The 13823-nt window shown below is 42.7% G+C and overlaps 1 protein-coding gene across 3 annotated transcripts in view; it reads left to right on the top strand.

Annotated features, from left to right (window-relative positions):
* NOBOX (NOBOX oogenesis homeobox) overlaps nucleotides 1-13823 on the top strand; it is a 54980-nt gene that overhangs the window by 14119 nt on the left and 27038 nt on the right. For all 3 annotated transcript variants that reach the window (XM_044417606.1, XM_044417605.1, XM_044417607.1), the window contains exons 2-4: nucleotides 9234-9968; nucleotides 11386-11492; nucleotides 13422-13543. In XM_044417606.1, the coding sequence (XP_044273541.1) occupies nucleotides 9234-9968; nucleotides 11386-11492; nucleotides 13422-13543 (964 nt within the window). The remainder of the gene's footprint in view (nucleotides 1-9233; nucleotides 9969-11385; nucleotides 11493-13421; nucleotides 13544-13823) is intronic.

Below are 13823 nucleotides of genomic sequence, written 5' to 3'. Positions count from 1 at the left end.
GTAGAAGTAAAATATGATAGTTACTAAACATACTAGAACAGTTGATATTCATCAAGTGAAAATGAAATGTTTAGGTATAAGATATAATATCTAAGAAATCATCTAATTGGCTATTAATTTATATGGAGAAGCTTCCTTTAAGTCAGTGTATCTGGTAGAGGCATTGATTCCATGTAGGAACTTAACTGTAGTGTTAAGATTAACATAGCTATTATTATCATAGAATCATTAAACAATAGAGTTGGAAGGGGCCAAGAAGGCTATTAGGTCTAGTAAAGCATCCTTTCCAAATCGCTTATCAGCTGCGGGTTTAATTCTTCTAGTATGGGAGAGCCCACAAACTCCCTAAGTAATTGCTTCTGTTGTCATATTGCTCTAACAGTTAGGAAGTTCTTTCTGATGTCCTGCTGGAATCTGCCTTCTTGTAATGTTGAAGTCCCTGCTAGCCAGGTGACTTACAGACCCCTAAACCAAATGCCAATAAGGTTCAGCAAGGCGGAGATTCATCTGGTTCTTTTATTCAGCTGAGAAAAGCAACCAGGTGTCAGCTTCCCAGTACACAGGCAGGAAGCAACACACACACATTCCATCAACTCATCCTTCTTATAGCTTCTTTCTTACTTTTTCTCACACAATCTCACCCCCATTGTTCCCTCATCCAATCACCTCCCAGGGTCTGCCTGACCCTTTGCCCAGTCCCCTTACGGGGTCTGCATGTCCACTGCATGCCTGTCCTTGTGGAAGAGGCTATCTCCATCCAATCTCTTCACAGAAGGAGCGTGATCACAGCATGCCAGGCCTTGCCTAGGGAGTTGTTTTCATCACACTACCCCTTTGTCTTGGGGGTCCTCTTCTTTACCCCTTTTATCAACATTCCTGCTTTTTCTTTTTCATCTTCAAAGCAAGCAGTTATACAGAAAGCAAATAGCGTTAGTTAAGCTAAAACCAAATAACGTTAGTTAAGCTAATCAGGCTCCTTCATTTCCTCCCTTTTCATATATGCAACCCTGGAGATGGCCTTCATGGGTTGTCATTGAAGCAAGGAAGAACATTCCCTTGGGACACATCTGAGTACCAGGGTTTTTGCCGGGGCATCAGGTTTCTTTGGGTTGGTTGTAACCACCATCATACCTTCAATAGTGCAAGTTACTATAGACTGAATTATGGGAATTAAGCAAGGAAGGAGCATAAGTCCACCAAAGGCACAAATCAGCATAAACAGAACTCGTTTCCAATCTTGGAACAGTCCCCCAAAGATTCCAGGCTGCACCAGGGAGCACTTGCTAGCCCCATTTGTGTGAATAATGCATAGCAGTCAGCATCCACATGAGGTTGCCCATCCAACTGCAGGCTACGGCCTTTCCAGTTTAGCAGAAACAAAACCGCATGCTAGCTACTGCACCAAATTCTCTCTCTCTCACACACACACATTCCAGCATGTGCCAATTGGCTGTAAGGATGTTGCTAGTCCACCATCATCACCCCAACTGGTAGAGTGCTTTCAGTGGTCCTTACCTGTAGTGACTTCACATGGAAATTGTTTTCCCTAGGGACCCGTGGAACACATATGATTTCTTTCCTTTTCCTTTAGCTGATCTGTGACAGCATGTGCCTGCCCTCCTGTAACCTGCATGTCTGTTTTACCTGGTCCTTGGTGTGATCCAGACATATAACATGTTCCAGGTGTAAGAAATCCATGCTGGGTTTTCCCCAGCACTACTAAAGCATAAACATTCTATTATACAACGAGGCAGTATTCTAAAAGGGAAAACAGGGAAATTAGGAAATCCACTGTTTCCTTCCTACAAGGACAAATGGTATAGAAGGGAGTAACAAAATTAACAGTAGTACACAGAGACAGCCAGAATAATAACTTCAAGAAATTCCCCCTTTTTCCTTCAGCATTATCATCTAGGCTACTTAGCATTAGGCAAATGCTAGTCTCTTTGGTCTAAGTCTTCAAGCCGGAACCCGATCCTAGTCCCCGATAGGCTGCATTTCTTCGGGGCTCTTCTTCCTTGCCCCCTCCAGTTGTGGGCCCTTGGCTGACCCTGATGTCAGCTTCTTCTTGTCCTGGTCTGTTACACCACTGGTCCTCCCTTGCAGGGTTGGTGTTTGAATAAGTATGTAAGGTTCTCCACAGGTTCCATGGTCCTTCAGTCTCCTTGTGGTTTTGGAAATTTCCTCAGCCTGGTGCAACGTTCCCATGTAGGCAGTCCCACTGATCTCACTGCTGTGTAGCGAGGGGCACCTAGGCGTGGTCCTCTCATGGCATCAATGGTCTTCAGGCAGTCCAGTCTCAGGCGAGTCAGCTGATGTAAGCAGGCAGTCCCCCTTCCCTTGTGCCATGGCAAGCCATAGGCAGCAACCAGCCAGTTGCCACAGCTTCACACACTGCAGTCAGCCAGTCAAATAGGAATGACTGCTTTGGCCTTGCTGGACAGGCAGCATGGACACTCTGGGCTCGGAGAAGGAGTAGTACTGGCCAGCTAGTCGTTTTTGTGTGGTTTGCATCTTATGTGTGGTGACCCAATGAAATCCAGCAGATGTGAAGTCTGTGACTTCAGTGGCAATTAAAAGGTTGTTCATATACTGTAGTAAGAACAGCATTAAAGTCTCTGGTCCATCTAGGCAAGTCCCTAACCAATGTTTGAGAGAAAGGTGGGTGAATTCCCTTCTTCCCTGAGCAAGGGTGGTTAGACACAGCTGGCTTTTCCTTCCAGGGCTGTAGAGAAGTTGTAGGCAGTGGCAGAGAGATCCACATCAGTTTGGAGAGAAACCTCAAGATATAAAGTCTATGTCTGTTTTTTTAAGTCTCTTTAGCACAGTCTCAAGAAGAAAATGTTTTTGGTTGTTGACACCAATCCAGTCAATGCCAAAATGCACACAAAGAAACCCTTTGCTGAACTTGTGTTGCACAAACTTATTGCTTACCTAACCTGAAGAAAAAATTGCTTTTGGATGGATTTGTCAATGAGAACACAGTTTTTCACAATTTCTTATTACAGAGATGGTCCTCTCCCACATAGAAACATAGAAACAAAGTGAGTCAGAAAGGGGTCCTCCCCTGGTCATCTAGTCTGACCCCCTGTCTCAGCCAACTCTGTTCCTATAATCCACAAGTGGTTGTCCAAACTTCTTCCCTGATGGGCCTCAACTACCTCCCATGGAAGACCCATCCCATTTTCTGTGGGTTCCTGACCCTCAGAAATTATCTTCTAACACTTAACTTGAAACCTAGTTCCTGGAGTTTTGTTTTATTTGACTACATTCTGCCCTTCTGGCATTAGTCCAATTAGTGCCTTGAAACAAACTGATCACCTTTTCAGAATCCTCTGGAAAAACTAGGATTCTGATTCTTTTAATTATACAACTCAGAGGTAGCAAATGGTTGTTAAACACACACAAAAAGATAAATACAACCCCAGGCAGAACCTGTCACAGTGGCATCTGCCCCCCTTTTTTTTCCCCTGTTAAGTTATAGCCTGCTCACTTTCAAGTCCACTGCAATAAATTCTTGCAGGGAGAGGCCTCCCCCTCCCATTTTTTTCACAACTTGTTTGATTTTCCTTCCAGGCCTCACAAGCGCCAGCTGCCTGTGGTTTTAGAGATAAATCAGAAATGGTCCTCCTCATTAGCTTTGTCTCTACCTCCCCTTAAATGCCTTTTACCAAAAATCCCAGTCTGGCTAGGAGATCTCTCCCTGCCAAGTGACAAATTTCCTCCCCCAGTACAAAATCACACAACGGTTTCACCATGTTCATGTTTTACCTGAGCAGGTTCAAATATTTTCACTTTTACCAGATTACCTCCCACTCCTTGAGCCATCAATTCCCCTTTTTCCCAATTGCATTCCATCCGGAATCATATTCATTGTGGAGCAGGTAGCTCCAGAGCCTACTATAGATACCATGTCTTTCCCAATGGTTCCACTTTCAAATTTATCAAAGGTTCCCAGTGGATCCTCCTATGAGGAGACCCCTGACCTTCCTAATCTTTGTCCATCTTCATGAGAGAAATCAACCTCTCCTCTCCCTTCAGCTTACTTAGGGCACTCTTGTTTAAAGTGCCCAACCTTTCCACATTAATAGCATCCTGCGCTTAATCCTTCACTCATTCGCCCCTCTTTAGGTGCGAGCTGAAATCCTCTTCCTCGACCTCATCTTCTACCTTTCCTCTAATGCCATTACATTCCTCTGAGCCATATACTCAATTTCTCCTCATCCTCTCTCATCGCATACACTTTCTGTTCCTCTCTCAACAAATTTTCCAACGTCCTTGCCTCTCTTCCATCTAACTTCTGCAACTTCTGTTCTGCCTAATATCCTCCCCTGCCTTCCCTGCAAACTGACACTTTGACAATATCTATCTGATGGGCTGGATTCCTGGATCCAGTTGCCCCATTTTTATTTTTATTTTTTGCATCTGTTGCTTCAGTCTCTCCAGCCACTCAGATGGAGTATCATATTTCTTTTATTCCAAAGACAAAGTCTTATGTACATTAAGGAACTGAGGTACTGCCTCTTTGATTCCGTGGATCATATAACTCTAATAACTCCCAACTCTCCCTTCTAGAAGCCAGCACAGAGCATCTCCTGCTCTGTTGAGATTTTCTCTATTCCAAACATCTCTAGCTGCTTGTTAGATCAAACTCAATTCTTCACCAGAAAACAAAATACAAGCAAGCAAGCAAACAGACAAACAGACAAAAATAGCTTGTAGGTCCTGCCTAAAAGGTTTCACCTCTGCTGCAGTCAGAGGGGACTCCACAGACCCAAATTCTCCCATTGCTAAAGTACCTGCCCCAAAGGGGCCATAATCCACCTTGAACGTCATCATGTTGTTTCCTGCCCACTTCCATAGTCTGTCCAAATCCTTTTGGATCTGGAGTACCTGCTCCTCAGTTTCTCAACCAGGATATCATGGGGCACTTTGTCAAAGGCTTTGCTGAAATCCAGGTATACCACATCCACTGCATCCCCTCCATCTAGCCATCTCAAAACCTTGTTGTAGAATTCCACAAGGTTTGTCTGGCAGGACCTGTTTTTGTGGAAACCGTGTTGTGTGGTTTCCAGCCTCCCTTCCCTATCTAGCATCCCTAGATCTCTCCGTATTGTGAGCCTTTCCATTGTTTTTCCTACAATGGAGGTAAGGCTAACAGGTCTGTAATTCCCCATGTCCTTTTTGCTACCCTTTTGCCTATTTGCCCCAGTACTCATTTCCTATGGAGGTTCCTCTTTCATCTAATCCCTCTAACCACCTCCTTTCGCATCCATGGCGGTGCTCTCCTCCACCACCCCACCTTATTCTCTAGATGTATTGCCAAGGCTTGCACCTCCAAAACCTCCCTTTTCAGTGCCATCCACTTCTCCTCAACTCGCTTGCCTTCCAATATCCTATCCCAGGAGACGTTCCCCAGTCTGGCCTTCAGTTGGCCAAAGTTGGCCCTCTTGAAGTTCAGCTTCTAGTGCTCAACCTGCTGCACATCCCCAGTCCCCTGATCTCAAAGCAAAGGATGGAGTGATGACTCGCATCCAGACCTCCCCTAATCTGTACTCCATCTATCAGCCCATCTCTATTAGTCTTTCCCTTCCTGTCCTTTCTAAAATGATGATATCCCTCTATGTTCACATTGCACTCTTGCCTTTCATCCCACCAAGTTTCTGTGATTCCCACCAGGTCATACCTTCCTATTCCCAGGAGAGCTTCAAGCTCTTCCTGCTTATTGCTCCTAGCATTAGTGTACATGCACCTCAACTCCTTCCCACTGCTTCCTTTCTTTGGAGTCCCCAGCCTCCTCCTTTCTCCCATCTCCCCTGATACCTGGCCCCTCTCTGTAGGAGACCTGTCAGTCCCTGCAGTTCCTCTAAAACCCAGCTCCCAGAGCCCTGATCCTCTCCCCACACTTGTCCAGTGCAGACACATACCAAATGCACCAACCCATAGTGAGTACAAACAAACCTGAACTCCCATACATTTCAACAAATAATCAATGCTTGAGCACTTAGATGAACACAAGTGCTTATGTTCATAAAAAGATTTTTTTTCTTCCTTAAAAGAACTTCCCCTAGCTCTTCCTCATTGTGGATGTTTAAACGTCTTTGTTTTAATCCACGCCTTCCCAGGCAGGATTTTTTCTCTGAGGCAATACAAGCTTTGAACACTGAAAGAACCTCAAATGCCTTGCCTCAGTTATAGACCCTCTTTTATATATATATTTAAACATCAAGATTTCTTTTGAGAACTAATGAAAGCCCACCCTCAATCTGTGGTTGAAAACAGGGCTGCTCCACACTCCCAAAGTGCTTTGAACTCTGCACGTGCTGAAAGGCTTTGTGTGTGCTGCTTCTGCAGTACTCACAAAGTGGTGGTACTTTCTTGCCTGAGCATCCCCCCTTTTCTTGGCTCTGTGGAATAGCCAAGCCCACAGAGTCAAGAAATCCAAATTTTCCAGCACAAATTTCCCTGAATTCAGTTGGCCAGACCAAACCCAGAGAAGAGGCTGCAGTTACTGTCTCTTTAAATATGGGAGTGCTCTTAGCAAGACCATTCCTCTCTTTTTCATTTTTTTTTTTTTTTTTTTTATTTTCTTTACCCCAAAAGTTACACTTTTCTTCCCTTTTTTTTTTTTTGAAAAAGTACCCAGTCACCATTTACTAAAACTCTTAAAATTCTTACTCACACCAAGCACCCCTTGAATCAAGGAATTCCTGTCAAATGCACACTCTCATTCTCACATGGCACACACACAAAATCCAGAAAAATATCTTTACTGCTCAGGCTAATTGCTAAACACAACCTTTCAAATTTCTAAGACTTTACCAGCAAATTTTCAACCGTATGCACACGTATATATCTCTCCATCTTTCATCTGCTCATCAGCATCCCCCCCCACCCCCCTGGGATTTCAAATGCAATTATTTAATCTAACAAGAAGGAAATTTTTCCTACCTAGGAGGGCTGTAAGGCAGATGGAAGAGACTGGAAAACTTGCAAGACATTAAAACAGCGTTCCCAGTTTCTGACAAGGAAAAGACATGAAGAAGGGGAGAGCACAAAAGTTGGCTTGAAACTTCCAGAGCACATGGGGGGGGGTATATGGGGGATTTTTTTCCCCAACAAACTGTTCTGGTTACCCATTCCAGGGACAACTTGACGGGTTTCTTGCCTCTAAAAGTAAATCTAGAGTCAGGGCTTGTCTTCTTCACACTACCCCTTTGTCTCGGGGGTCCTCTTCTTTACACTACCCCTTTTGTCTTACCTTATCAACATTCCTGCTTTCCCTTTTTCCTCTCCAAAGCAAGCAGTTATACAGAAAGCAAATAGCATTAGTTAGGCTAATCAGGCTCCTTCAGTAACTTGAGTCTACCATTTCACATCCTGCACTTTGGGATAATCAAGAAGAGATTCTGTCCTCCTCCTGAGTGACACTACTTGCAGAGTACTATCTATCTCCCCTCAGTCTTCTTGAGGCCAAACATGCCCAGATGTTTCGATCTGTTCTCATATGGCTTTGTTTCCAGTCCCTAGCATTCTGTAAGTAATAGTCAATGATAGACAATCCCCAGATAATTTGTTAAATCTTTTTTTAAAGCCTTTAAATTTAGTGGCTCAACAAATGCTGTGGTAGCAAAGTTATCTCATTAAGATATAGAAAAAGTAGACATTTGCAAAGTTTTGTGTGACCCAGGGTTGGGAAAGAAACAAAACCTTTAAAAAAATCAAGATAATGGATGGGGCAGTGGTTGGAATGGAAGCTTCTGATAAGATGTATTAGAATGACTGTTTTAATGAAGGTTTGTTTGTTTGTTTGTTTGCAAGGAAGTTATTTCAGCACTAAAAACATTAAAAAATAAGACCCTCAGTTCTTCACAGGACTTGGTATTAGATGTCTGAGCCAAGTATTAATTATTCATTATAATGTACATTAGGACAAATATCAAAAAACAGGAAAAATATCTTCATGTTATCTGAAATTATTTCATTATGCATTTGTGCACCTTTTCTGTGAAGCCTTTGACTTAATCAAAAAGTCTTGAGCCCCAACCAGCCCTGAGGGTCAAATGAAACTTTCTCATAGTGTAGCTTTATGTGACTATATTTCTTGCAAATGCATGCAGCCATGTTTTTCATCCCAAAACTCAACATCCTTCCCACAGAGATAAGGAAAAAACTTATCCATTGATTCCAGTGGAGCCCTTCTTTCTTTTTTTCATCCTTTCCTGGGTTGATGGAGAGGAGTTCAGGACAAAAATGTAAGGAAGCTTAAACTCTCCTCTCCCAAAGCTCCATGGTCCTGTTTCAAATTAGGACTGCGTGCATTTGAAGGAGAGTAGGGAATACTATCATGCATAGCTCCCCTATCCATGATTAGGAGAATATTTACTTTGGTACTCAGTATGTTTGGCTGCATTTAGTCATGTCCATCCTGTGTTATTTTTGCACAGGAAGGGTTCTTCCTTCTTAAGTACACATGCCCAAGTGCATGTGTAGGGGTGAATTTAGGTATGGGGAAAGCAACTGGATGAGAAGATCAAGTTTCCCCTACCTGTGTATGCTGGTCCTAATCCAGATGATATCAATGGTATAGTCATCTGCATGTTACACATGGTATAGTCATCTGTATATTCCAAGATTTAAGAAAGATGCAGAAAAATGAGAAGGGTCCCGAGGAGGGCAACAAAATTGATCCAGGGTTTGGAAACACTGCCCTATGAGGAGAGAATGAGAGAACTGGGCATGAGAAGAGAAGACTGAGTGGGGACATGATATCCCTCTGTAAGTACCTCAAAGACTGTCACAAAGAGGAAGGTCAAGATCTCTTCCTGCTGATACTAGAGTGTAGGACACAGAATAATCAATTCAAGCTGTGACAATCCAAATTCAGGCTAGATATTAAGAAAAGCTTCCTCACTGTTAGAGCAATACACCAATGGAACCAGCTGCCTAGAGAGGTGGTGGGCTCTCCCACACTAGAGACATTCAAAAAGAAACTGGACAGCCATCTGAGTGGGATGGTGTAAACTGGTGTCCTGCAATGGCAGGAGGTTGGACCCAATGACCTTCATGCCCCCTTCCAACTCTACTATTGTATGATTCTATTATTTAAGCTAGCATATAGTTTATCTTCAAATTGTAAACTCCTTGGGTGAGGGCCTGTCTTCTTGTTTTGCTTCTTGTTTTGCTTCTTGTTTTCTTACATTGATACTAATTTGAGCTCTTTCACTTTGCAGTGTCTGAGGGTGAATTTGGGGAGCAAGAAGGGAAGGGACTGAGAGGGTCACTGTTATGCACAGAGCAATTTGTTCAAAATGGGAATCTTGTAAGTGAGATTGGAGCCAAAAATAATGTGTCTATGCTCCACACTGTGATCATAGAAGATGAGTCTGGGAAGATCATAGTGAAAGAAAGGGACTCTGGAATTGCAAAAGGAGAAAAAGAGAATGGAAACTATTTTATAGACCAAGTGTCTGCTTCACATCAATCACCTTTGGATCCTCATCAGTTTGGTTTCACCACCATATGCAGACACCTTCCGACCTATTTCAGTGATATGAACACTGATCTCCCTATTCCAGAAACAGAGCTGGGCCAAGAACTGATTGACTATCCAAAGTCACAAAGCCAAGCAGAGTTATACTGCTTTAACATTACAGAAAAGGACACCCTGAAAGAGCAAAACAATTTTCTTGCAGCATGTTCCCCCAAAACATCTCCTGCTCTTGGGGAAGTACATATACCAGAGCAGATTGAGGATTTGAACCAAAACCTAAGCCTGGAGTGTGCTACTCACAGATCAGGCAAATGTGCTACAGTTAACTACACAGGTCAGCAGACCAGGAGGCTTGCATCAACTGTAGTGTCCAAAGGCAATCCAGATGGAACCAAGGGAAAAAAGTGTCCACCAGAAACTCCCGAAGAACCTGTTCCACCTACCCGGAAAAAGTCACGTACATTCTACAGTGCTGGTAGGTTATTAAGAACAGATTCATATTGTTTCATGTAATTGGGTCTCTCAGGGCTTGAGCAGTAGGAGGTTCTTCAGGGTAACTGTTGTAAAATGCATTTCATTTGGACAGAAAACTCAAAGTGTCTGAGCTTGGGGAGGAAGTGTTCAATGACTAAAAAGGCAATATCAGTTGCTTCCAAACCATCAACATCTGCTTAAAGTTCTTCAGAGTTCAGCATAGTGGAGTATTTTGCAACAATCACCACTGACATGTTGGCTGGGGGCAGTGGCAGCTGGTGTGTGTAGTGCAGGCTTTTCAGAACCAGGAAGAATGTTCTTATTCAGGCATTTTAACTTGCTCTAATTATAGTGGGTTTAAGCATTTTTATCTTTTTTCCCACTGTGATACAATTGAATGTATACTGCCCTCAGTGATAAAATAGGGTGATGCTTCAAATCAGTGGTTTTCAACTTTTTACACCTGGGGACCAGCAAAAAAATTTCAGGGACCACTGGGGCAGAAATAAAAATCATTATGTACATACTATAGTATTTTATGTATTAGTTTTTAAATATAATGCCAAAAATCATAATTCTCTAAAATAACCAGAAACCAAGCAGTAAAAATGCTAATAAAAGAATAAAATATTGAAATTAAATGCAATCAAATGCAACTGAAATTTTTAGAGAGCAATATTTAATTCAAATAAGGCTAATACGAAATCTTCTGTTGCTTCTTTTCAAGAATACATGATAGTCATGGCTGCAGTGTTGTTTCTGAGAGACGAAGCGCTGAAACCAGGAGTGCAGTGTTCATGGTCCACATGTGGCCTCCCAGAGCGGCTATCATGTACCAACTGCTGTTTCTGAGTCAGCCCCTCCTGCCAGTTACAGACACTGCTTCTGTACCACTGGCATCTGGAAAACAATGTTTGATCTAGTCTGTTGGAGACGGAGGAAGACTTTAGTTGCTCCTTGTCTCAGTGATATAGAAACAAGTCTGCCCCTGCACCAGTGATCTTGCACAGCTTACATTTGGGCATGTATTTGCCCATAATCCCCTCAGTTGATGCTCAATGCAGCCCTCAACCAAAATGGGAGGAAAAGACAGGCAGGCACCTGAATGGATCTAGTAATTAAGTCTTTGGTTCAAAGAGGAATGCATGTCCGGAGGTTTTAATAGCTTTTCCATCTGATTTCCCCTGCTTCCTCTACAGCTATATAGCAATAAGGTGATCCATTCTGGGGCTGGTAGCCAGTGACCCTTTAGCCCTTTAGCATTACGTAGCATAATGGAGTGGAGAAAAGGTGTTTCCTGTGCTTATATAAATATTTTCTTTGCACCCCACATCCCCAGTAATTCTTGCCATCTTGCTCCTTCTAGTTTTCTTTTCTTCTTCTTACATTCTCTTATTTAATGGTTCCCTCCTTTCTAGGACAGCTAGATGAGCTAGAGAGAATGTTCCAGGAAGACCATTACCCTAACAATGAGAAGCGCAGAGAAATTGCTGCTGCTGTTGGTGTGACACCACAGCGGGTTATGGTAAGAGTTTCCTGCTTTGGCCTGGTAACATTTCTGGCTTGCTTGACCACAGCTTAGCAAACCAGCAGTGAGTATTTGGCCTGTTCCCTCATCTTTGGTGCACTGAATCTGATTGGCTTAAGCTGCATTTCCCTGCTGCAACCAAAGTGAGAACAGGCATAAAGTTTAAGCAAAATCTTGAACCACAAACTGACATACTACAACTCCACATTTGACAAATCTGTCAGTGTGCTGGCATCCACAGTGCACAGGAAAGAAACAGTTCACATGCATGCTGTTTGTTTACCTGAGCAGTATACTGTTGCCCCTGCAGCCATATGTCAGATTGCTGCCCTGTAAAGAGACAAATTGCATTACTTTCACAGAACTAAAACTGCTGTCACATTAATTTGTGCCATAAATGCTGCACTGCACACAGGAGTGAACTGTTGCTATGAGCTGGTTTGGGATTTTTGTTTGTTTGTTGCAAGAACCATGTACTCTTGGGATGGACTAGGAAAGCTATGAGCTAGAGTGATCTGTTGATCTAAAAGATGAAAGGTTTTTAGTTTAATACAGGCCAATGACTGAGCATAGCTTAAAAAGATACATGATCTTATTTAGATACTGATCCAGTAAAACATGGTGCTTTTGATTCACTTATTTCTGTCTGTTCATTTTTCAGTGTACAAAAATTCAACTGGTTTGCTGAAAATGGAATTGTAGTCAGAGTTCAGAGGAGATCTGTACATTTTGGGATAAAGGGACATAATATTTCTCACCTGGCTCCTTTTATTTTACTTTTAAGTGCTTACTAAATGATTGGGGTCCCATTCTTTCCCATGGTGTGGCCTCTTTTTTAAATAATACTATCAAAAATATATGATGACATCCTCAAGGTAATATCAACAACCTATAAATATATACTATGACAGTTTAAAATAAATGTAACCACTTTCTTTGTAGAGGCAATTTATAGGGAAGAAGGAACTTCTTTCTAAGCATGGTGGGCTCTACACAGGGATAAGTAACCTTGTGCTACCCAGCTGTTTTGGCCCTGAGTTCTCTTTATTCCAAGCTAATATGGCCAATAGTCAAGAATTAAGGAGGTTGCAGTCAAAAGTCCAGGTTGTAGTTGGCTGTCCCTGGTATAGCGATCGGGGATCACATTTGTATCCTGTCCCAGTATACATGGAAATGTTTACCTTTACAGCAGCCTGTGAGTTAACTCTGGGGGCGGGGTAGGTGAGGGGGAGAAAATGGCATGCCCAAGACTAGACAACCTGCTTCATGGCTCAGCAGAGCTTTGCATCTGATTTTCTACAATCCATGTCTCAATTTTTTACTAGTGAAATGCTGGCTTGTGGTGGGGGGTGGGTACAAATTTCATCACAGCACTGAGGGAGGGGCAATGGGCAGATGCCTTAATGGGTAAGGCCTCTAACCCAAAGCAGAACATTCATTTTGCTTGCAGAAGATGCAAGGATCAATCCCTGGTGCCTCCAAGTAAGACAAGGAAGGGATGCTGCCTGACATCTACTGTCATCAGTGTCAACAACACTGGGCTAACTGGGCCCCCCTTTCAGGCTGCATTTCACTGTTGAAGTGCAGGTGGAGTAGAACTCCAGTTGATGGGTCACACATCTCTTGGTGCCTTGTAGAGAAAAGGCTATCTGACCCTTCCACCCAGTGTGCCCTTCTCTTACTACTTGTCTTCTGGAGAAAAGATAGTGAAACATGCCTCAGGAAGAGTTTCTCTTATGACTATGGCATCAACATAGTTCCTTAAAAAATAGGGGGGATGCTATTAATTTGGGGGATATTAATGTTTTGCTCTCTACATTGAATAACTTCTGCGAACTGGTGGATGGTATAGGCAGTAAAATGCATAAGACAAGTGTGTGTATGTTCATTTCACTAAGGTTTCCCCTCACCCTACCCCTTTATTAGGTCTGGTTCCAAAACCGCAGAGCAAAGTGGAGAAAAATAGAAAAATTGACAGTGAAGGGGAACCAGAAATGTTCAGTTACAGCATCAGCTTTGTCGATAGGCCCTCAACCAAGTTCTCAATGGTGAGAAGCCTCTGCATGTTAGTTCTAAATGGATTATAGTTCTGAAGAAAAGTGGAAGTATTATTATAGAGGCATTGCTGCCCTCTGGTCATTCATCTCAGAGTTTTCTCTTGTCAACTAGCTCTTGCAAAATTTTAAAATGCAATCAAACCTGGAGTATCTGGTTATTTTATAGAAGTGATAGTGAATGGGCAAACTTTGGTCATTGATGGCTTTTTAAGAGCTATTTCTACAATCTGAGGAAACCATATCTTTCCATCCAAAGAGTCAAACTTGAATG

This window comes from Varanus komodoensis, unplaced genomic scaffold, assembly GCF_004798865.1.
Source record: "Varanus komodoensis strain SLA01 unplaced genomic scaffold, ASM479886v1 scaffold9, whole genome shotgun sequence".
NCBI lineage: Eukaryota > Metazoa > Chordata > Lepidosauria > Squamata > Varanidae > Varanus > Varanus komodoensis.
The sequence above is the reverse complement of the archived record's forward strand: the minus strand, read 5'-3'. Positions and strand labels throughout refer to the sequence as shown.